General features: G+C 41.7%; 2 protein-coding genes across 2 annotated transcripts; one reads left to right on the top strand and one right to left on the bottom strand.

The window, feature by feature from the left end:
* Nucleotides 1-1,459: 1,459 nt before the first annotated feature.
* On the bottom strand, nt 1,460-2,338 carry LOC119312604 (major pollen allergen Lol p 11-like). Its single transcript, XM_037588341.1, has 2 exons — nt 2,162-2,338; nt 1,460-2,072 (listed from the first exon to the last, which is right to left on the bottom strand). The coding sequence occupies exons 1-2, from the start codon at nt 2,322-2,324 to the stop codon at nt 1,732-1,734; spliced, it is 504 nt and encodes a 167-aa protein (XP_037444238.1). The 5' UTR covers nt 2,325-2,338; the 3' UTR covers nt 1,460-1,731.
* A 16,734-nt stretch (nt 2,339-19,072) lies between these two features.
* LOC119312593 (F-box protein At2g17036-like) lies at nt 19,073-20,281 on the top strand. The gene has a single exon (XM_037588332.1). It carries the CDS (start codon nt 19,073-19,075, stop codon nt 20,279-20,281), a length of 1,209 nt encoding a protein of 402 aa, XP_037444229.1.
* The last annotated feature ends 1,136 nt before the right edge of the window (nt 20,282-21,417 follow it).

Below are 21,417 nucleotides of genomic sequence, written 5' to 3'. Positions count from 1 at the left end.
CAACTAGCTAGTTCAACTATATATAAAGCACTTACTATAAATAAAATAAAGTAGTACTTACTAAAAATAAACTAGTTTAACTATAGTTCTATTATTTTTCTAACTAATTATATTAAACACTTTCTTTTCTTATTTTTTCCTTTTTCCTTTATTCTAAATATGAACATATTCATAAATGACTTTGATCATGCACAATTTTCCTATACATACACAATATGAACATATACATAAATTAAGAAAGAAAATTCTATAAACAAAAAAATTATTGAAATTCTATGAACAAAATTACAACAGAAAAAAATCATAAAAATTCTATGAACAGAAAAAAAAATCATAAAAATTGACATATTCGATCTTTGCATATATACGAACATACAAACATGCATATTCAACAATAATATCACCAAAAAATCTATTAATAGAAAAAAATCTAACAAAATATGAACAAATTACACAACATGAAAAAAAAATCTATGAACTACACATCTAACAAAAAAAATCTATGAACTACAAAAAAATCTAACAAAAAAATTTGCTCACGGGATGGCCACGGCGCCAGGGGCGCGGCGAGGGCGACGGGCAGGGGACGGCAACGGTGACGGCGATGGGGCGGCGCGGGACGGCGATGGCGTCGGGGCGGGGCGGCGACGGCGCGGGGCGGCGACGGCGTCGAGACGGCGCGGGGCGGCGACGGCGTCGGGACGGCGCGGGGCGACGGCGTCAACGGCGAGGCGGAGACGGGCAGCCTGGCGGCGTCGGGCGCGGGGAAGAAGGAACTGAACCAAATTTTCACGAGTGCTGCTTATATAGGCAAAGCATTGGTCCCGGTTCGTGAGACCAACTGGGACCAATGCCCCCTTTGGTCCCGGTTGGTGCCACCAACCGGGACCAAAGACCTCTTTTCAGCAGCCCAAAGGGCGGGAAGCGGCGGCCTTTGGTCCCGGTTGGTGGCACCAAGGGTGCATTGGTCCAATGCCCCCATGGATCCCGGTTCTTGACTGAACCGGGACTAATGGGCTGACCCGGCCTGGACCTTTGCCCCTTTTTTTACTAGTGACCACTCCCACAAGCTTCTCAACGTCATCGCCGAGATGGGACTAAAGCCGGGGAGACTTTATTGAACGAGACGCCGCCGCCACCATCTAAGCGCGGCCCCAATAAACCTAGACCCTAACACCAGAAAACAATGCCAATCCTAACTACCTGCCGGAGCCAAAGCACCGAGATCCCCACCCCCAGCCGCCGCCAGAGCGGCAGATGGAGGCAGGGACCAGCGGCTTTGCCGGCGGAGGAAGGGACGATGGTTTTTCCTCCTCGTTCGCCTCTCATGCGGTTGGGGAAGAGAATCTCCATTTTTGGTTAGAAAGCCTATAAAGGCTGAATCACCTCCAAAAGGCTTTAAGCAACAGATTGGAAAAAACTCGCTTGCAGCAACGAGAGAAAAGACTTCACCTATCACTCATGAGGAGAGGGCACCATGCATTGTTTGGGATATGATACAAAAACACTGCACGCATACATTGTACATATGATCTCTATATATTAATCACCATACAATTTATCATCTTATTATTCGAGACAAAAAGATACTAATAGAGTTTATCTTATACAAAACATATAGCTGGAACAGAAGTAGCTAGGCGAGGGCGCCGTACGTCGGAGAGTCATGAGATGATGATGATGATGATGATGGGAAGCAACAGAGCGAGACTACATGGATGGGATGGGTGTTCATGGGTTCTCGGGCGCGTCCTTGAGGTCGTAGGCCTGGAGGATGCCGCCGCACTCCTTGCGCGGCTCCTTGGGGAAGAAGGCGATGGGGTTCGCAAAGCGGGTGCCCTGCTGCTTCATGCCGTTGTTGCTGGTGAGCGGGACGCGCGCGCGGTCGCGGAACTCCTCGATCTCGGCGCACGACGCGTCGGGGCTCTTTGTCAGCACCACCTCGCAGATCTCGTCCTGGTGGTCCTGGTCGATCTCGATCTTGTACCACCCCTGCTTGTCCGTCGTCGCCTCCGCCTTGAGCTTGCTCTCGCCGCCGCCGAACGGCCGGCAGTCCATCGCCACCGTCGCCCCTGCATGCATGCATGCATGCGTACGTCACCCAACTGTACGTAAATTGTAACGTTACCCCTCGATTCGATGCCGAGGCGGGCGTACGTACCTTCGACGCTTTTGGAGACGTTGGTCTCGAAGCCGGCGCGGCAGGGGTCGCAGTATACGCGGCCGGTGACGATGAAGCCGCCCTCGGGGGCCTTCTCGGCGGAGGCGACGCCGGCGAGGGCCAGCAGCAGCAGGGAGGCGAGGAGGGGCGTGCACCGCGCCATGGTGTCGGTCAATCGATCCGGGGGTCAGTCACAACTCACAAGCGGGCGGGCGGGCGGGCGGGGAGGGAGGGATCGGGAGCGGTGAGGCCGGCAGGAACGGGCATTTTATCCATGGACGGCGCGGTCGAGAGTGGTGGCGCGGCGGAGGCGGGAGGCCGACCGAGCTCGTCCAGGCACACGCGGGGAGAGCGCAGAGCCCATCAAATTTCAGTTCATCTTCTTCAGAAAATAGTCTTTAATTAGGATCCATCCATGCATGCATGCACGCACCCAAAAACGTATGCTATTTGAAGAGAAACAAGAAAGATTAAAGTGAAAAGGGTGTTTTCATTGATGTTGTGTTCAGGTTTATATATGTCCTGAACAGATGCTTACAGCGTCGGTTACATGATTCCCGTCGTTTCAAAAAAGCACGACGACGGTTTGAGAAGACATGACGATGGTTCGCTATCTACTGCGTCTGTACAACGCTAGGATTCTAACGACCTGTTAGAATATACTAAGGAATATGCTAACTGCCTATTTAGCCTAATTTTAATGCTAATTAATTCCTAACACTCCCCCTTGGACAGCGCTGTTATTAATCTTCATTGTCTTAAGAATCTTCATATATCCTGAGTGTGGAAAGTCTTGAGTTCTCTTGATCCTTGATCTTACAACTTTGAGAATCTTTAATCTTGTATTATTTATATCCCTGTAAGAAAATATAAGAGGATCTATAGAAAATAATACATCATTAGTATAATTAATCACTTATTCAAAACTACATGAGAAATCCGTTGGAAAACTCATAAGTTTAGTTCTAGGAAATTTCTCCCCCTGAATTTTGCAAATTTCGTAGTCGTCTCATACCAATCCCATGAATACACTTTTGAAATGATGTTGCTGGTAAAGACTTAGTGAACAAATCAGCAAGATTGTCACAAGATTTTATTTGCAAAATATTAACTTTTCCATCTTTCTATAATTGATGAGGAAAAAATAGTTTTGGAGAGATATGTTTTGTGATATTACTTTTAATATATCCCATATGCATTTGAGCAACACATGCAGCATTATCTTCATAGATAATGGTTGGTGATTGTAATGAACCAATACCGCATGATGTCTGAATATGGTTTATCACTCTGCGGAGCCATACACATTCTCGTGAGGCTTCGAATAATGCAATTATTTCAGAGTGGTTAGTAGAAGTTGCTACTAATGTCTCTTTTGTTGACTTCCATGAAATAGCAGTTCCACCATGTAAAAATACAAACCCTGTTTGTGACCTGGCATTATGGAGATCAGAAAGATATCCAGCGTCACAATAACCAACCAGGGTCATGTCTTGATTTTTCCGATAGAATAAACCAAGATCTTTAATACCTTGTAAATATCTGAAGATATTCTTTACTCCTGTCCAATGGCGTTTTGTTGGAGCTGCACTATGTCGAGCCAGTAAATTTACAGCAAAGGCAATGTCTGGTCTAGTACAATTTGAAAGGTACATTAGTGCTCCTATGGCACTAAGGTATGGAAACTCAGGTCCTAATACCTCCTCGTTATCATCCCTTGGTCTAAAAGGATCCTTGTTCATATCAAGGGATCTGACTACCATAGGTGTTTTGGATGGATATGATTTATCAATGTTGAATTTTTCCAAAATTTTCTGAATGTAAGCGGGTTGATAAACGAGTATTCCTGAGGGAAAATGCTCAAGTTGTATACCTAAGCAAAATTTGGTTCTTCCCAAATCTTTCATCTCAAACTCCGTCATTAAATGATTGCGTGCTACAGTTATATCTGATGCGTTGCCAATGATGTTGAGATCATCAACATATACTGAGATGATGCAAAATCCCTTTGAGGATTTCTTTATAAATACGCATGGGCAATCATTGTTATTCGAGTATCCTTTACTGAGAAGGAACTCACTGAGTCGGTTATACCACATTTTACCCGACTGCTTCAAGCCATAGAGTGACTTTTGTAGTTTTACACAATACATGTTGCGATTTATATTTGGATTTGGAATTTTAAGTCCATCAGGAACTTTCATATAAATTTCCGCATCGAGTGACCCATATAGATAAACGGTCACTACATCCATTAACTGCATTGATAGATTCATTTGTACTGCCAAAGATATTAAGTATCGAAATGTAATTCCATTCATTACAGGAGAATATGTATCGTCATAGTCGATACCGGGTCTCTGCATAAACCCTTGAGCTACTAGTCTTGCTTTATATCTCACCACCTCATTGTTTTCATTCCTTTTTCGAACAAAAACCCATTTAGCTCCCATAGGGAAGACTTTATGAGGAGTAGGTATTATTTTAGAAAATACCTCTCTTTTATTAAGCGAGTGTAATTCTGCCTCAATTGCTTCCTTCCATTTAGGCCAATCCGAGCGCTTGAGGCACTCTTTCATAGATTTTGGCTCTAGATCCAGTTGAAGGGTTTCAGCAATTTTCGAGGAGAAATCTGTGTCGACAACTGTAGTGCTTCTATTGTATGTTTCTCCTGAATCAATATAATTTATGGATATTTCATTAATTTCTTCAGGCTCCGTATGATTTCCCATAGAAACGGAGGCTGATTGTTTCGATATCCCAACATTATAATTTGTGTGCACATTTATGTTGGATTCTTGATGATGAACATCAATTTGGTGTCCGTCAACTTGAGGTTGATTTGCATTTACTGTCATAGATTTTGATTTTGTTTGTTTCCGCGGGGGCTTTAGAGAAGCCTTTTCCCCTGTGACCAGATTTCTCCCCCTTTTATTTGTAATTGGGAGTTGAGTAGTTTTATTTGGTACCTCTACCCGTTCTGGTGCATTAACTGTGGGGATATAAGATTTAGTGACACCTTTGTGATCAGTAAATGCGTCTGGCAGGTTATTTGCAAAGTGTTGCAAATCTATAATTTTCTGAACTTCAGATTCAGATTCTTTAGTACGTGGATCTAAGGACTGAATGCCTGTTACATTCCAATCTATTTCCTGGCATTCTTTGTGGTTTGTTTCTCCCCCTAATGCCGGGAAATGGTCCTCATCAAAAATTGAGTCAGCGTACCGGGCTGTGAACAGGTCCCCTGTTAGGGGTTCTAAATATTTTATAATTGACGGAGAATTATATCCCACATAGATTCCTAATTTTCTATGGGGTCCCATAGAGGTACGCTGCAGTGGTGATATCGGTACGTATACAGCGCAACCGAATTTTCGCATATGCGAAATACTTGGTTGATTGCCACGTACTATTTGAAATGGGGAAGTTTCATGATATGCAGTTGGTCTGACTTGCATCAGATCTGCGGCGTGTAAAACCGCATGTCCCCAACAAGAGGTTGGTAAATTGCAATTCTGTAAAAGTGGTCTAGCAATTAATTTTACTCTTTTGATTAAAGATTCAGCCATTCCATTTTGAGTATGAACATAGGGTACTGAATGTTCTAGATGGATTCCTAAAGCCATACAATAATCATTAAATGCATGTGAACTAAATTCAGCAGCATTATCCATTCTTATTGTTTTTATCCTGTGTTCAGGATGATTTGCTCTCAATTTGATAATTTGAGAAATTAATTTGGCAAAGGCATGGTTACGTGTGGATAATAGACACACATGCGACCATCTAGTAGATGCATCGATGACCACCATGAAGTACCTAAATGGTCCGGATAGAGGTTGTATTGGACCACATATATCTCCTTGAATTCTTTCAAGAAAATTAAGTGACTCATTTTTAACTTTAAGATAAGATGGCTTAATAATTAGTTTCTCGGTAGCACAGGCGGTGCATATAAAATCTGATGATTTGGGAAATCTTTTAATTGGTAAATTATGACCAACAGAATTACTTATAATTTTTCTCATCATACCTATTCCAGGATGACCAAGGCGATCATGCCAAGTCTTGAATTTATCAAGATTTTGAAAAATTATTTTGTACGCAACATAAGGTACGGGTTTTATGTATGTAAAGTATAATCCGGATGAAAATGAAGGGAACTTTTCAAGAGTTTGTTCCTCATATCCGTTGCTTTTTGTTAAAAGCAAATATTCTTTGTTATCCACCTCTATTGTTTTAAGATGGAAATTGTTAGATCGGATATCTTTGAAACTTATAAGGGTACGTGTAGATTCAGGATACAAGAGTGCATTCTGAATTACGATAGTAGTGCCCATAGGGAGTGTGAAAGTGGCTCTTCCTGAACCAATAATTGCTTTGTTATTTCCTGTTATGGTCATAACATTTTCCTTTCTCTTAGTAAGAGTTTGGAAATATTTTGCTTCCCTTAGAATTGTGTTAGTGGTAGCACTATCCACTAAACATAACTCTTCTTACATTGGATTGTTCCCGTTAAAATGCTATAGATAGAAAAAGAATATTTTAGAATAAATTTATTTTTATTCATATATTCATTAAATTACATACATAATATTCATATTACAATCTCAAATATAAAATCATTACAATATTATGTCTGATTCACATAATGCAATATACATAGTCTGAAAGACTTTATTCTACTTATTGTTATATAATATATAATGTCTTGTAGTATTTAAATAGCTAAGTGACATCAATTTGTTTATGGAGATTAACTGAGGTCTCCAAAAACATCTCGGGTGTAATCCACAAGCATGTCTTCATCGAGGATGAGATCGTCCTTTGGCTTGTATACTTGAGTAGTATTTTGAGAAGGACCTGCTTGAGGGTTATCTTGAATGGCGTTGAAGTGAGCTTCAGCTTTATTTCCATGAACTTGTTTGCCTTTTCCTCCATACTTCATGTATAGATCCACAAGGTGCTTGGGAATTCGGCATTGATTAGTACGATGATTCATGCATCCACATCTTTGACAAGTTTGAGAGTTGTCATTTTGATCATTTTTCTTGAAATGACCTTTCCCCTTATTTTGACCGTTGGTCTTTTGACCATTGTTCTTTTTCCATTTTCCCTTGAATTTCTGGAAGTTCCTTTTACGGTTTCCAAATTTACTAGTATAATGAGCATTAGCATGTGCTTCAGGGATAGACATGGCACCCGTTGGGCGAGCATTGTGATTCTTCATGAGAAGTTCATCATGCTTCTCAGCCTGAAGTAATGTGTATATGAGCTCAGAATACTTTGTGTATTTTTGTTGACGATACTGCTGTTGCAATATCCTCATCGAGGGATGGAAAGTGCATAAAGTTTTCTCTATTAAGTCTGCATCTGAAACTTGTTGATTGCAAAATCTTAGTTTGGAGTTAATTTGATGCACGGCAGAATTATATGCAGCAACAGACTTAAAGTCCTGAAACCTTATAAGAGACCATTCTCTTTGGGCTTCCGGCAACATTACTGCTCTTTGTTGGTCATATCTCTCCTTGAGGGAGTCCCATAAAGCTAAGGGATCCTCCTCCATCAAATATTCAGTTTTTAAATCAGGATGGAGATGGTGCCTTATGTAGTGCAATGTTGCATACTTTACCACTTGAGGTATTTCTGGAGCATTTTCGGGGGGTGCAACAATGCAAGGACCGAGGCTACGTCCACTTAAGAATATTTTCATATCCATGGCCCATGATAGATAGTTACTTCCATCTATTTGTAGTTCTTGGAATTCTTTCTTATTGATGTCGGCCATATTTCCTTTCTTTCTCTCCTGTAGCCTATTCTCTGGTTCGAGCAGTGCTGATGACGTGAAGAGAAACAAGAAAGATTGAAGTGAAAAGGGTGTTTTCATTGATGTTGTGTTCAGGTTTATATATGTCCTGAACAGATGCTTACAGCGTAGGTTACATGATTTCCGTCGTTTCAGAAAAGCACGACGACGGTTTGAGAAGACATGACGATGGTTCGCTATCTACTGCGTCTGTACAACGCTAGGATTCTAACGACCTGTTAGACTATACTAAGGAATATGCTAACTGCCTATTTAGCCTAATTTTAATGCTAATTAATTCCTAACACTATTATCTGTTTGTCTGACGTGTCATCTATGCAGGGTCGATGTGGCAAAATAATGGGTTTTGTGATGCCACGCTGGGGGAAAGAACGTTTTGGAGTTCAAGCAGCATGTAGCATTTTAGGCAAATACAATACTCTACTTCATAAGGTAGTTTTATCTTAAGTCTCTTACATGTAATTTAGAAATGACAAAAAAAATTGTATACAATGGATCATCTTTTAACCTTATCTTCAATAACTAGTTATTCCTAAAAACATGGTGAGACATATTGTGCTAAGAGATCATCTCTTCAATAAAAGAAAACAAACATTTTTATGAGGTCTCTCTCCTCCACCTCATTATGTATCCTACATGACACTTCTAAGGTAGCATCATTGTATATGCCCTTGTCCCTCCCACTCGACGAAGGCACTTTGGGGATGTATTCACAACAGAGCGGTATATGTGCATAGTCCGCGCCACATGTGAGTCGTGTCATAACCGAATTATGGTCTGCATCACAGCAACGAACGTTCAGGGGCCAAGCGTGCTGTAGCATCATGTTCCTAGCTCTCCGGGAATCACTAATAAGGGGTAGCAACAAAATCTTCTGTGGAACACCATGTGAAAAAAGCACAGTTGTGCTTCATGGTGAAGCAAAGTTGTGCATCCGTGTGAAACACAGTTATGCTTCCAGAACTGTGCTTTCCTGAAAGTAAAAAAGTACAGCTGAGCTTCCCGAAAAGTAAAAATCGCAGTTCTAATTTCTTCAAATTTCTATAGCACATGTATACTTCTGGTTTCCTTGTTTGGGGGTTTCTTTTTTTGGCTTCTTTCATTCATATTTTTTTTGGAAAAATTCTTTGTTTTAGGAAAAAGTTCGTCCAAACCAATTAACACGGGAATTAGTTTTGAAGATCTCAATGCAAGAACCGCAAAGATTAAAACGGTTCATGATTTGGACACATGGTTGAAGTGATAAAACGATTTAGCAAAATGAATCTAAAAAAAGCACAAAAATCCCAGGTTGCGACAAGTGTTACACATGCAACGCGTCAGTGGTTACCACAAGAGATGGAATTGACGTTTCCAAGGAGTTCCCTCTAACTAGTGATTTAGTAGCTCACTACTTTCTTCGGCAGACATTGGGCTTGTATAAATAGTCCAAAGTCAACTGGTTTTTTTTTCTTTGAGACAGTCTGCGAGGCTTTTTATTAATTGTGACCAATATTTACATCCACAAACGAAAGATTACCAGGGTTGCCTAATCAAACATGACGGCCAACCCCCAACTGGTGTGAGCCTATGTCTAGCGTGCTGCGAGCACACAAGATCTTGCCTCGCGCACAGCAGGCCGGAAGTGGGTGGCCCAATAACCATTTGTTTCGCACACTAATGTCATGTTGATATCACGACATATAATTTTCCTTTTTTCTTTTGTTTATATTTTGAAAAAAATAATACATATATTATGAAATAATAATTTAGTTAATATGTGACATTTAAAAAATATTCATGGGTTTAAAGAAAGGTAAGTGACAAACATAACACACTGCAAAAAATGTTCGTGTAATTAAAAAACGTTTCATGCAATTCAAAACAATTACATTACATTTAGAAGAATGTTCACAAGTTCCAAAATATATATTCATGACATTTAAAAAATACAATGTAAAAAAATACACATATTTTAACAAGTCCTCTGTATCATTAAAAAATATTCCAACATGTACTTGCAAAATGTTTAACTCGTTTTCAAAAAAATATTTAAAAGATATATTTGAAAAAAATGGTAATCACATTTTTTCTAATTGCAAATAAAAATATTTAGATGTATGCCAAAAAAGTACAATTTGTGAAGAAAAATATACATCAAAACATATAGCTGAATTTTTTTAAAGGTATATAAAAGAGTGTTCCTACTATATATAAAAGATATACAATGTATATGAAAAAAACTAGATATGTGTTGAAACAAATCTCAAGAAAGAAACAAAGGAAACCAAAAGAAAAGGGGGGAAACCAAAGAAAACACTCCATATCATGTTTCATCCCATTCGGAGCTTGTTTCCACGCTATTTTCAAACCGAAGATCGTTCTGACCTTTTTAGTTGCCAGAAAATCAGTTAATGCCTTGAAAATAGAAGGTCAACTCAAAAGGTGGCTAAATTTGAGCATGACCATTTGGATGGTGTATAATAGTCAAAGAAAATAAATTGAAGTTCAAATGTTTTAAAAAAATGACTTAAGTGTGGCAGGCTGTGGTTTTCCTTTGGAAACTCTTACGCTTCGGTGAAGAGTGTCTGGTTTGTACATGAAGTGCAGCAGTTTTTTATACATGAGGTACAACACCCAGATAGGTAAAAATAAGAGACCATGTCAAGTTTCATCCCTTTCGGAGCACGGGTATGCGTTATTTCATGCCAAAGAGACTTTTTGTGGCTGGAAAATCAGTTAATGCCTAAAAATTGGTCATATTGAGCATGGGGCCTTTGGGCGGTGTGTTTTAATCAAAGAAAAAGTTTTAAGTTCAAATGACGTACATGAGCAAATTTAGTACAAGGACTTAGCAGTGGCGGGCGTTCTGCTCCGCCCGCCACTAATGGACGTAGCTGGGCGTAGCAGGCATGTAGCGGGCTTTTGATTGCGCCCGCCACTACTAATGCCGCGTGGACGCTGGTTCCATTTCCCCCCAAAACCACCTCTCCCGCGACACCACAAATTGAACTGAAATTTCAAATCACAACTCCCCACACTCTCTCAAATCGCGTCGCCCCCTTGCCGCCCAACCCTTCCTCCGTCGCAGCCCCTCCTAGCCACAGCGGTCGTCCTCCTCCGCCACGGCCCTCCTCCGTACGCTGTCGCGAGTCCGCCTTGCTCCTCCTTCGCAATGGCCTCCTCCTCCAGCAACGGGGGGCTCACACCGCCGTCGCCGCCAAACTCCTCCTCTGCCGAGGCCACTCCCGATCCCTCCTCCCCGCGCTCCAGCAGTGTACAGGTAATTAAACGTGAATAGATTGTAGATGAACATTTGTATTAGATTCACATATGTATAGATAGTAGATGAACATTTATATTAGATCCACATATTAATATATTGTAGATGTATCTTAGATTTGATTCTCATGTTTATAGATTATAGATGAACCATAGATTTAATTCACATGTTTATAGAGATGAATTTTAGATTCAATTGTTGATTGGTATCCTTTTATTCCATTCGTCCATCCATATTCTTTAACATTGATTGATATTTCATATATGTAAATATTTTGTAGCCTTTTATTCCAGTCGTCTCTTATCCATACGGAGTCTCAGATGCATGCATATTTATTTGGAGTGTTCAAGCTATGCAGGGCTTGAAACGAGTGTCGAAATTAAGGCGAAATGTTAATTAATTTATGTTTCGCAAAATTTCTGACACTCAATGTTTACATTTTTTTAGCACATGTCATGCCCAATTTTTTCGTCCATCGATATTCTTTAATATTGGTTGATGTTTCATATATGTAAATACCTTGTAGCATTTTATTCCAGTCATCTCTTATCTATATGGAGTCTCATATGCATGCATATTTATTTGGAGTATTCAAACTATGTAGGGCCTCAAAAGAGTGTTGAAATTAAGGCGAAACGTCAACTAATTTTCATTTCGCAAATTTTCTAGCACTCACTTTTTAGCACAAGTCAAGTCCAATTTTTCGTCTATCCATATTCTTTGATATTGGTTGATGTTTCATATATGTAAATATTTTGTAGGCTTTTAATCCAATCGCCTCTTATCCATATGGTGTCTCACATGTGCTCGAACTATGCAGGGCTTCAAAAGAGTATCTAAATTAAGGCGAAACGTAGATTGGGTTCCATTTCGCAAAATTTCTGACACTCAATGTTGACATTTTTTGGCACAAGTCATGCCCAGCTTTTCATCCATCCATACTCTTTAATATATTCCATAATGCATTCAACTGTTCTATAACATGAACTTATTAGGCAACCAACAACGAAGCATGCCATAGGTGTGGTGACACCAGGGTAGATGTGTGCAACAAGGTTGACCTCACTTGCAATGAAATCCGTTTAGATCTTCAAGATGACTTTCTTCAGTGGGCGGTATATTTTCATTCAATTATTGTTGTGGCTTATCATTTGGTAACGTATATAAAGGTGCATCCACAATTCTCTAATTGATGTCTTATTTTAATTGTTCTTAGTGCATCACTTGTTTGGGAATGATCGAGTTCATGCATGTGACGAGCCTACCAATCGATGTAGAGGGCATAGTTCAGTTTAACATTGCGTTGTTAAAAAATGACATAGACTTGACCCTTAGTGTCACCAAAAAGGCAGGCAGAACGTATTCCAGTGGATCAAATTGGATGCAGATTGCCACAGAATTAGCGATATAAATTGGGAAGACGTTCTTATTATTTCTTCATGAACTATAGGAGTGCAACAAAATCTATCTGTGCTACGATGTTCCACAGTCACCATAGTTGTTTGGGATAATTACATTTGAGTCCCTAGTTGTGTCACACCCGTGTGTTTTGTGTTTTGCCCCTAAATTCAAAAAACCCTCGTTTCTGCCCAAGCTCGTTTGCTTTTCTTATGTTTTTGCCCTTTGACCGTTTGACCATAACTTTGAAAACTTCATAACGAATTCTTACTAACTCAGATAAATGCATATAAGATATCAAAATGTTCAGAAAAACATCACCTATATGTGCATGTCATTTGTATTCATGACAAAAGTGTTCATTTCAGTTTGAGCTCATATGATGTCAGCATGAATAGTGAAATCCAAAAAAACCAAAAAAATCTGAATTATTTTGTGGCAAACATTGACTAATGTTTTGAGCACTTGTAAAGTTCCACGAAGGAATGGCATTCATGGAAGTCATGACAAAAAAAATCAGCACTCCAAAGTAACTCCACTGTTGGGCTTTTGCTGCCCGTCACTATTAGGCCTTCCTGCAGTAATGGTATTTGCATGTCTATCGTTACGCTTGTAAGAGTGGTGTTTGCACATTGATTATCAATAAAGTTATGTAAATTGGGATGTGTTTTATTATATGTACAAATGGCTTGCTTACATGTTCGTAAATGATATTGTCCAATATCAAAGAAATTTTTAGTTATATACGTAGGCCGGTTATATTATGCTTCATTTGCCAACCTATTTTACAACTAGAATTGAAATTTATTGTGATGTCTTGCAAGGAGTATTATTAAGCTATTGAAATAATGGTGGTTTAGGAGAGCCTTCGATGGTATGTTGAATTTTGTTACGCATTTCTACGGAAGAAGCATTGGTTCTGTAGTTCTTGCACAGGAAGCCCATGAATGAGGTCATGTCGGTGATGGGGTTGTGGTCATTTGGTGCGAGCTTTGGAGAATTCCCATTCATTTGGATTTTTAGAAGAAAATCCTTGGGCGACCTGCTAATTTCCAAGAAATGTATATTACCTTCTTGCGTTGTAGTACGGTAGAGAGACACAACAATTCTTCCAGATGATCGTTGAGAAGTTGAAGGTGGTGCGAAGACAACAATGTTAAGCTGGTTGTTTCTTGTGGGTTTTGCTTGAAGCTGTCATGCAAAGGAGGGAAAATTATGTAGCTTTTCTGGTGTGAGTTTGGCATCACTTTTGGAAAAAAGATCAGATGTATTATAAAGATTCACCAGAAGTACAAAGCATCTCAAATATATAAAAAAAATTACATCAAGGTCTATGGATCACTGATCGACCATTGCCGCCGCCAGAAACGAGACGTTGACGCGTCGTTGTCACTGCTCTCTTACCGATGTCGGCCTGTTGCCATCACCTGGGAGTCCCTAGGTTGGTTTTGTTGTCTCTCTGGTTTTACATATGAATTAGAGTGGCTATAAACCATGCCAGGCATGAGGATTGGTGCCGGTGACTGGTGCTGAGTTGCCACTCCACTTGCTTGGCCCATCATGAGAGGCACAACTTTAGCATGATTGCAAGCCGGTCTGATATCACTACAAGAGGTTTGGTGATTTCAGGAGAGACCATGACAATATGGATTTATCAAACATGAGAGTAGGACTGAGCACAAAAACAAAGCATTATGGAGTTATTAGAAGACACATTGCATGTGCACGCTTACTAGTACCCTCCAAAAAAACGTGGAGCTCCTGTATAGTGCTTTAGGCGTCAGCTTGCTGCGATGTATCGATTGGCCCATTTAGCATAGTGTTGCAACAGTTTGATTTGCGCCTAGTCTTTTGTTGTCGCTCACAGGCTTGCTCTAGTGAAAAGGCACCTACTGATTCAGGGGGGAAACGGACTTCTAGATGTTTTACCAAATAAAAGTACCGAGTTGAGTTTTCGCCTAGAATTTGTAACACTCCAGCGCATATGCTGGCAGGTCATGGTGCTAGGGAAATTCGTAGTGACCATATTTTGTGGATCGCGAATTTTCCTGCCGATGTAATCTGTGCAGTGGCTGGCGATTCCGCCGTGACCACAGGTTAATGGAATGCTAGGTGTTCCATGTCAAAATAAAAAAATAAAAAAAATAGAAATCATACATTCAAAAACTCTTCCTAAATTTTAAAATGTTCATGAATTTGAAAAATGTCCATGAATCCTAAGAAATCATTAATTTGTACAAAATCTCGTGATTTGTGCAAAAAATATTATGAATATCGTGAATTAAAAAAATGTTAACGCATTAGAAAAACCGTTCGCAGATGTGAAAAAATTGTTCATGAATTAAAAAATGTGCACTACTTAAATTTATTACAAATTCAAAAATGTTTATGAATTTTAAAAAGTTACAAATAATCTAAACAAAAGGAAAGCATAAAATAATTAGGAAAAGAAAAACCAGACCTCGAAGATCCATAAGTTTCCGATAACTGGTGCACAATGAAACGCTGCACAGGCTGGCCCACGGTCAAGGTGTGGGAGTTTAAGAGCACAAAACCTGTTGTCTTTAACTCTTCTTGTTTTCATATAGTGCAAGCACTCATAAGCTGTAATAAAATTGTCAGTGATTAGTCGTCCAGCTCGACGTGATGAAGGCTTACGATCATTTGGAATGGTCCTATTTGAGAGCAGTTATGATCAAGCTAGGGATCAGCCCGAGATTCACTGATACTATCATGAGGTGCGTATCGTCGGTTTCTTTTTCGGTCCTATTTAATGGTGGTATTCTGGATGCTTTTAGGCCAACTCGTGGTTTGCGTCAAGGAGACCCAATTTCTTCGTATCTTTTTTTGTTGGCAGCTGAGGGACTATCATGCATCGTGAAAGCTCAAGCAGAGGGTGCGTGTGTGTGGTCTTTCCGTGGCACCTAATGCACCTTTAGTTAATCACCTGCTATTCGCCGATGATAGTTTGTTGTTTTTTGAAGCTAACCCAAAGAGTGCTACAAGAGTTCGTGACCTCTTGAGGAGGTACTGTGATGTATCTGGCCAGCGAATTAATGCGGACAAATCTTCAATTTATTTCAGCAAAGGGGTGGCTGAACCCATGAGAGCCTCTGTCAAACAGATTCTTCAAGTACAAAACGAGTCTTTGTCAGAGAAGTACTTAGGTCTCCCTTCGGATGTGGGCAATTCCAAAGAAGGTAGTTTTAAATACCTTAAGGACAAAATATGGAAACATGTTCAAGGTTGGATGGAGAAATGCCTTTCGGTGGGTGGGAAGGAGGTCCTTATTAAATCAGTGGTGCAATCGATCCCTACCTATTCAATGGCATGCTTTAAGCTACCTCGAGGCTTATGTGAACACTTAAATGGCTTGATCCAAAAAAAAAATGGTGGGGAAGCAAGAATGGATAGAGGAAACCAGTGTGGGTATCATGGAATACCATGTCAAAACCTAAGGTCATAGGTGGTATGGGATTTCGTGACATCGAACTTTTTAACTTGGCCTTATTGGCTCGACAAGCATGGAGATTGATGGAGCATCCAGAATCATTTAGTGCTCGAGTTTTAAAAGCCAGATACTTCCCAGATTGTCATTTGCTTGATGCCACCCTTGGTTCGGCCCCATCACAAGTTTGGCGGGCGATCATGGAGGGGAGGGAAATCTTATCTCTGGGTCTCATTAAGAGGATTGGTAATGGCGTAGACACACACACATCTGGTTAGATAATTGGCTGCCGAGAGACTTTAAGTTAAGACCAATCTGCCCCCGGTCTAGTGATCCTCCTATTCGGGTTTCATATCTAATTGATCCAACTACCAGAACATGGAATAGGCGGCTACTTGAAGAACACTTGATCGCCCCTGATGTGGACATTGTCTTTAATATTCCTCTCAGCTCTTGGGTGCAAGAGGATTTCTGGGCTTGGCATTATGATAAGCGGGGTATTTTCTCGGTACGCTCAGCCTACAGGATGATCACTGCTATAAAGCCCAACGAGAGGATTGGGTTGAGCATCGCTCTGGCCACTCGAACTCATCGGCTGATAAGAAGTCATGGACGTTTTTGTGGAAGGTAAAAATCCCATCAAAGGTCCGGGTTTTTGTGTGGAGACTTGCTCATACATCGTTGCCTACGGGCTCAGTTCGCTGCTCCAGAAACATGTCAGAATCTGATGCTTGCTCAATATGTGGTGCGGCGGAAGACACCTGGAGGCATTCGCTCTTTGACTGCTAGATGGCACGCTGCACATGGGTGTTGGGAGATGAGGAACTTTTGGAGCATGTGTTATCAAATAGAATTGAAGATGCTCGACTCTGGTTATTCTGGCTGTTTGAAACCTTGAATCAACCGGAACTGGCTCGTGTTCTTGTCACCCTCTGGGCCATATGGTGGGCAAGAAGGAGAGCAGTACATGGCAACGAGTTCCAAAGTCCGGTTTCTACTTGGTGCTTCATTAATAGATTCCTAGAAGATTTGGAGATAGCTGCTATCTCTCAGCAAAAATCCAGAGCTGTTTCTCCAGTTCTCCGACCCGCCCCTAGATGGATTCCTCCTGTTAATGAATTGGCGAAACTGAATGTGGACGGGGGTCTGTCCCGGCAGGGGAATCGGGGTGCGGCAGCCGTCGTGTGCAGGGACCATGCAGGTCGTTACCTTGGTGCATCGGCCGTTGTCTTCGACGGCCTGGTTGATCCTGTTTCTTTGGAGGCACATGCATGTAATGAAGCACTAGCCTTGTCTCCTGATCTTCATATCCACCGGTTGATGGTGGCCTCAGATTGTCTAGAGGTGGTAAAAAACATCAAGAAGGGAGCTGCTTCAGTCTACGCAACGTTGATTAGTGAGATCAATCATAGAAGCAGGGATTTTAACGATGTAATATTTTGTTTTGAGCCTAGAAAGAGCAACTTTGAAGCTCACGCATTAGTTAAGGCCGCTGTTACTTTACCAGTTGGTCGCCACTTGTGGCTAGGGTACTATCAGATATAATTTGTACTAGCAAAAGAGCCCGTGCGTTACAACGGGAGAGAAAACATAACACACACTCTTAACCCGACAACCATCACCCAAGACTACAATAGGTCCATCTCCTTTATTTTTGCGAGATATCATATTTGTGTTGCCACTTATCCTCCTTCTCACCCTCGCCGGCGAAGGCCTCGGTGTTCACACAAAAACAAAAAAATGTGTTTGAATATGTTTAATCCTAAGACGCCTCTCTCCCTCTCTCCTCCCTCCCTCTCTCTCTCTCTCTCACTCTCGCGTTGAGAAATCTGTTGTTTTCCCCTGCGACATATTTCAGAGGTTTGCATGTGTAGTTATTGAAGTTTTCTTTTCCCTATATTGTTATAATGGGGTGTTTATTTGCAATCCGGGTCGCCGCTGGTATGAAAGGAAAACGGATCTTACGCTATAAATTATAAGTTTGCTCCCAAAACTATATTTTAAAAATATTTAACAGGTAAAATTAACATCTTATTTAGATGCCACATATTTTTCTAGTAAATTTTCATATATAATATGTTGAAATCGAAGTTACGGTTTAAAAGATACGGATAATTTAGAAAATCATTTATTTGACTTAAATATATTCCCAAATAATTTTTAAAAATACTTAACAGGTGAAAATAATCTCATATTCATATTTTACATATTTTTTTAATTAAATTTTATATATAGCATGTTTAAATCGGAGTTACGGTTTAAAAGATATGGATGATTTAAAAAATCATTGTTGGACTTAAATATGATCCGCAGAAAAGAAAAAAAGTAAAATGAAAAAAAAAACAGGGGAGTGAAGCCCCGCCATGGGTCGGCCGATGAACACATTCATGGTACGACGTGCGTGAGAAAAGAAAGCTAAAATATTGTGGGCGCTAGGGATCGAACCCAGGTCTTGCCGGTAGAGGAGGGATAGGCCGACCACTCTGCTGGTCTTCGTTCTGTGTCTAATGTACGTCGCGTCACTATAAAGTAACGAAGTAGGCGGTGATTTTTTGTCCGAAAAGTTGAATCGTTTTTCCACCTACCGGTGGCATTGGTGGGTAATTATTATAAGCTTGAAGGGTAATTTTAATGACGGACGACCAGAAGCAAATAGCCGCTTTATTAGTGTGTGTATATATATATATATATATATAAAGACCCAGGACACTTGAGTTTTGAATAAAGACCCTAGCTCACTTCGGAAAAAAAAAAGAAAATAGAAGTATTTATTTCTAAAAAAAAAGAAGTATTTGGCGCCTTATGCGTCGCAGGGTGGGAAACTTCTCAACTGGTCCAAGAAAAACGGGAAAGTGTTTCGAGACAGTCTCGGACTCTCGTGTCGTGCCAACCGCGTATATACATACGGCGCCCACGGCATGGATCATGGACGTACAGAGGCACACACGCCGCAGGCTGTCTCGTTGGTCGATCCGTATGTCGTCGGTAGCACGCCGCGCACCAAACTGTTGGTCGAGCATCCCCACCGAGCTCGCGGGCGTCGTGCTCCGCCGCCTCCCTTGCCATGCCGACCGGGTCCGCTTCGCGGCCGTCTGCAAACAGTGGCGCGCCTCTGCGCGGCAGAGCTCTCCGCCTTTGCACTACCCATGGCTCGCTTTGCCTGACCGGACATTCTACAGCCTGCCCGGCTCCGCCTTCCAGCCGCTGCCGCTCCACCTCGACCGCCACCGGCAGCTGCCGCAGGCGCAGAGCTCTTGCGGCGAGTGGCTCGTGTTTGAGCGCTTCGACGGCGCCTACACGCTGGTCAGCCCTTTCTCCATGTCCACCACCATCCTGCTCCCCGGCCTCTCCGACACATACGCCCCCAACGTGCCTCTCCTCGTCGCGAACGACCAGCCGGTGCCCGACATGCTGAAGCTCGTCGTGTGCTCTGACAACCTCGTCGCCGCGATCGTCAATGATAACGAGGCGTTGACGTATCGCAGCAAGCTTGCCTTGTGCCGGCCAGGAGCGTCCTCGTGGTGGTCCAGCACACCCGACGAGCTTCGCCACCTCCAAGACATTGTCTCGTGCGGGGGAAAGCTCTACGCCCTCGACAAGTTCAACGGGCTCTTCTCCGTCTCCATCGGCACGGGCAGGCGCACCGGCGATCCGACCGTGTCACGGGTCGAGCACCTCATGGGTAGCCCCCGTGGGGTCCTCAAACACTCGTCACAGTACCTGCTAGAATCTAGCGGCACGTTGCTGTTGGTCTGCAGGGAGGACGTGATGTTCGAGGGGTGCAGCAGCGGCTCGATGAGTGCACTCATGGACGGGCTGGAGCTGGAGCTGGAGCTGGAGTTCGAGGTACTCAAGGCGGACTTGGAGAGGTCTCGATGGACGGACGTAAGGAGCGTGGGCGACGACCGGGTGCTGTTCGTCGGGCCATGGTGCTCCCGGGCGGTTCACGTTAGTGGCGCATGCGAGCAGGACTGTCTCTACAACGGGGACCGTATCTTCTTCATGGTGGATGTTAGCGCGAAAAGATACAATCATCGGTACTACGGCTACGGGGCACAACGGGAGCCCTTCTACTGCATCGTCTACGACATGTGGACGCAGCGGTCGGAGTTGTTCCTGGAGACGACGGCGCGCCCGTTAAAGGGCTTCCCGGTGACATGGCTATTCCCTCCAAGTCAAGGATAGCTGCGACTGAATGGCAAGTTCTATGTATGAGAAACTGAGGAGGCTTTTTGAAAAGTTGTTTATTTATTTTTATTTTTAAATGGCAAAGCCCCTGGGGTATCGTCACCCCTTAAATGTTCCGTTCAAAGACCGAAGCCGTAAATTAAGTGTCAAACCTGGCGTCTGTTTGCCCTGGTCAGTTCCTTTATCTCAATCACTAGCGTACCGTCCACGTATATGTGCCCCAAGAAAGAGTGGAGCCCCGATCTTGATCGTATCTTACATCAATGTTATTATAGAGTGAAAGTAAAAGAGACACAGAAGAGTCCAAATGATCCATTAATTCCATTGCAACGTGGGAGACCCACTTATATACATGGTGAAGGGGTATGTTGGGGAGACACCTCTTCCCCAACAGACACCTCCTGGGAGGCATCCCTCCCATACAATTGATCACATATTTTTATTTCTCAACACTCCCCCTTGATCAATTCGTCATATGTATATTACAAACTGAAAACTCCTCCAAAAATCCTGTGGGAAAAATTGAGGAGAAACCTTATAATAATGTGCCATCGAAAACTCCTTTAAAACCCAGTGGAAAAAATATAAGGAGAAACCAATATGGCACATATCCGCACTTGTATTTATATTATTGTCTCGTTAAAAACCTTATATGAGAAACATCATGGAAAACTCATAAAGGGAAAAAGAGTACAATATGAGTGATCTCAAGATCACCAACGGGTTATAACTTGGGATTTTACTCTCCCTGAAATTTGCAAACCTCGAGAATATCTCATACCAATTCCACGAATCTAGTTCTGGAATATAAATATTGATAGAGACATTGTGAATATCACAATAATTTGTTTGCATACTATCCTCTTACATTTTTGTAATTCACAAGGATAAATATAACCCATAAGCAATACAAGTGACATTATCTTGGTAGATAATGATAATTCCACATGATTTCACATGTGGCCAATCATTCTATGAAGTCATCCACATTTTATGATGCTTCAAATGATATAGAATGATCACTGGAAGGACTCACTTAGAGTCTATTCTGAATACTTTCTTCAAAGTACTCTTCCAGCAAACCCAGTCTTTGATATGACATTGTGGGATCAAATAATTAGCCACTATCAATA

The sequence above is a fragment of the Triticum dicoccoides genome, chromosome 1B (genome assembly GCF_002162155.2).
Source record: "Triticum dicoccoides isolate Atlit2015 ecotype Zavitan chromosome 1B, WEW_v2.0, whole genome shotgun sequence".
NCBI classification, from domain to species: Eukaryota; Viridiplantae; Streptophyta; class Magnoliopsida; order Poales; family Poaceae; genus Triticum; species Triticum dicoccoides.
Note: the sequence above shows the minus strand (reverse complement) of the source record. Positions and strands in the feature narration are given on the sequence as shown.

Coding starts and splice junctions, on each gene's coding strand:
- LOC119312604 (XM_037588341.1), bottom strand. CDS start 2,324: ATGGCGCGGTGCACGCCCCTCCTCGCCTCCCTGCTGCTGCTGGCCCTC. Junction 2,073..2,161: donor CGTCTCCAAAAGCGTCGAAG/GTACGTACGCCC, acceptor GCATGCATGCAG/GGGCGACGGTGGCGATGGAC.
- LOC119312593 (XM_037588332.1), top strand. CDS start 19,073: ATGTCGTCGGTAGCACGCCGCGCACCAAACTGTTGGTCGAGCATCCCC.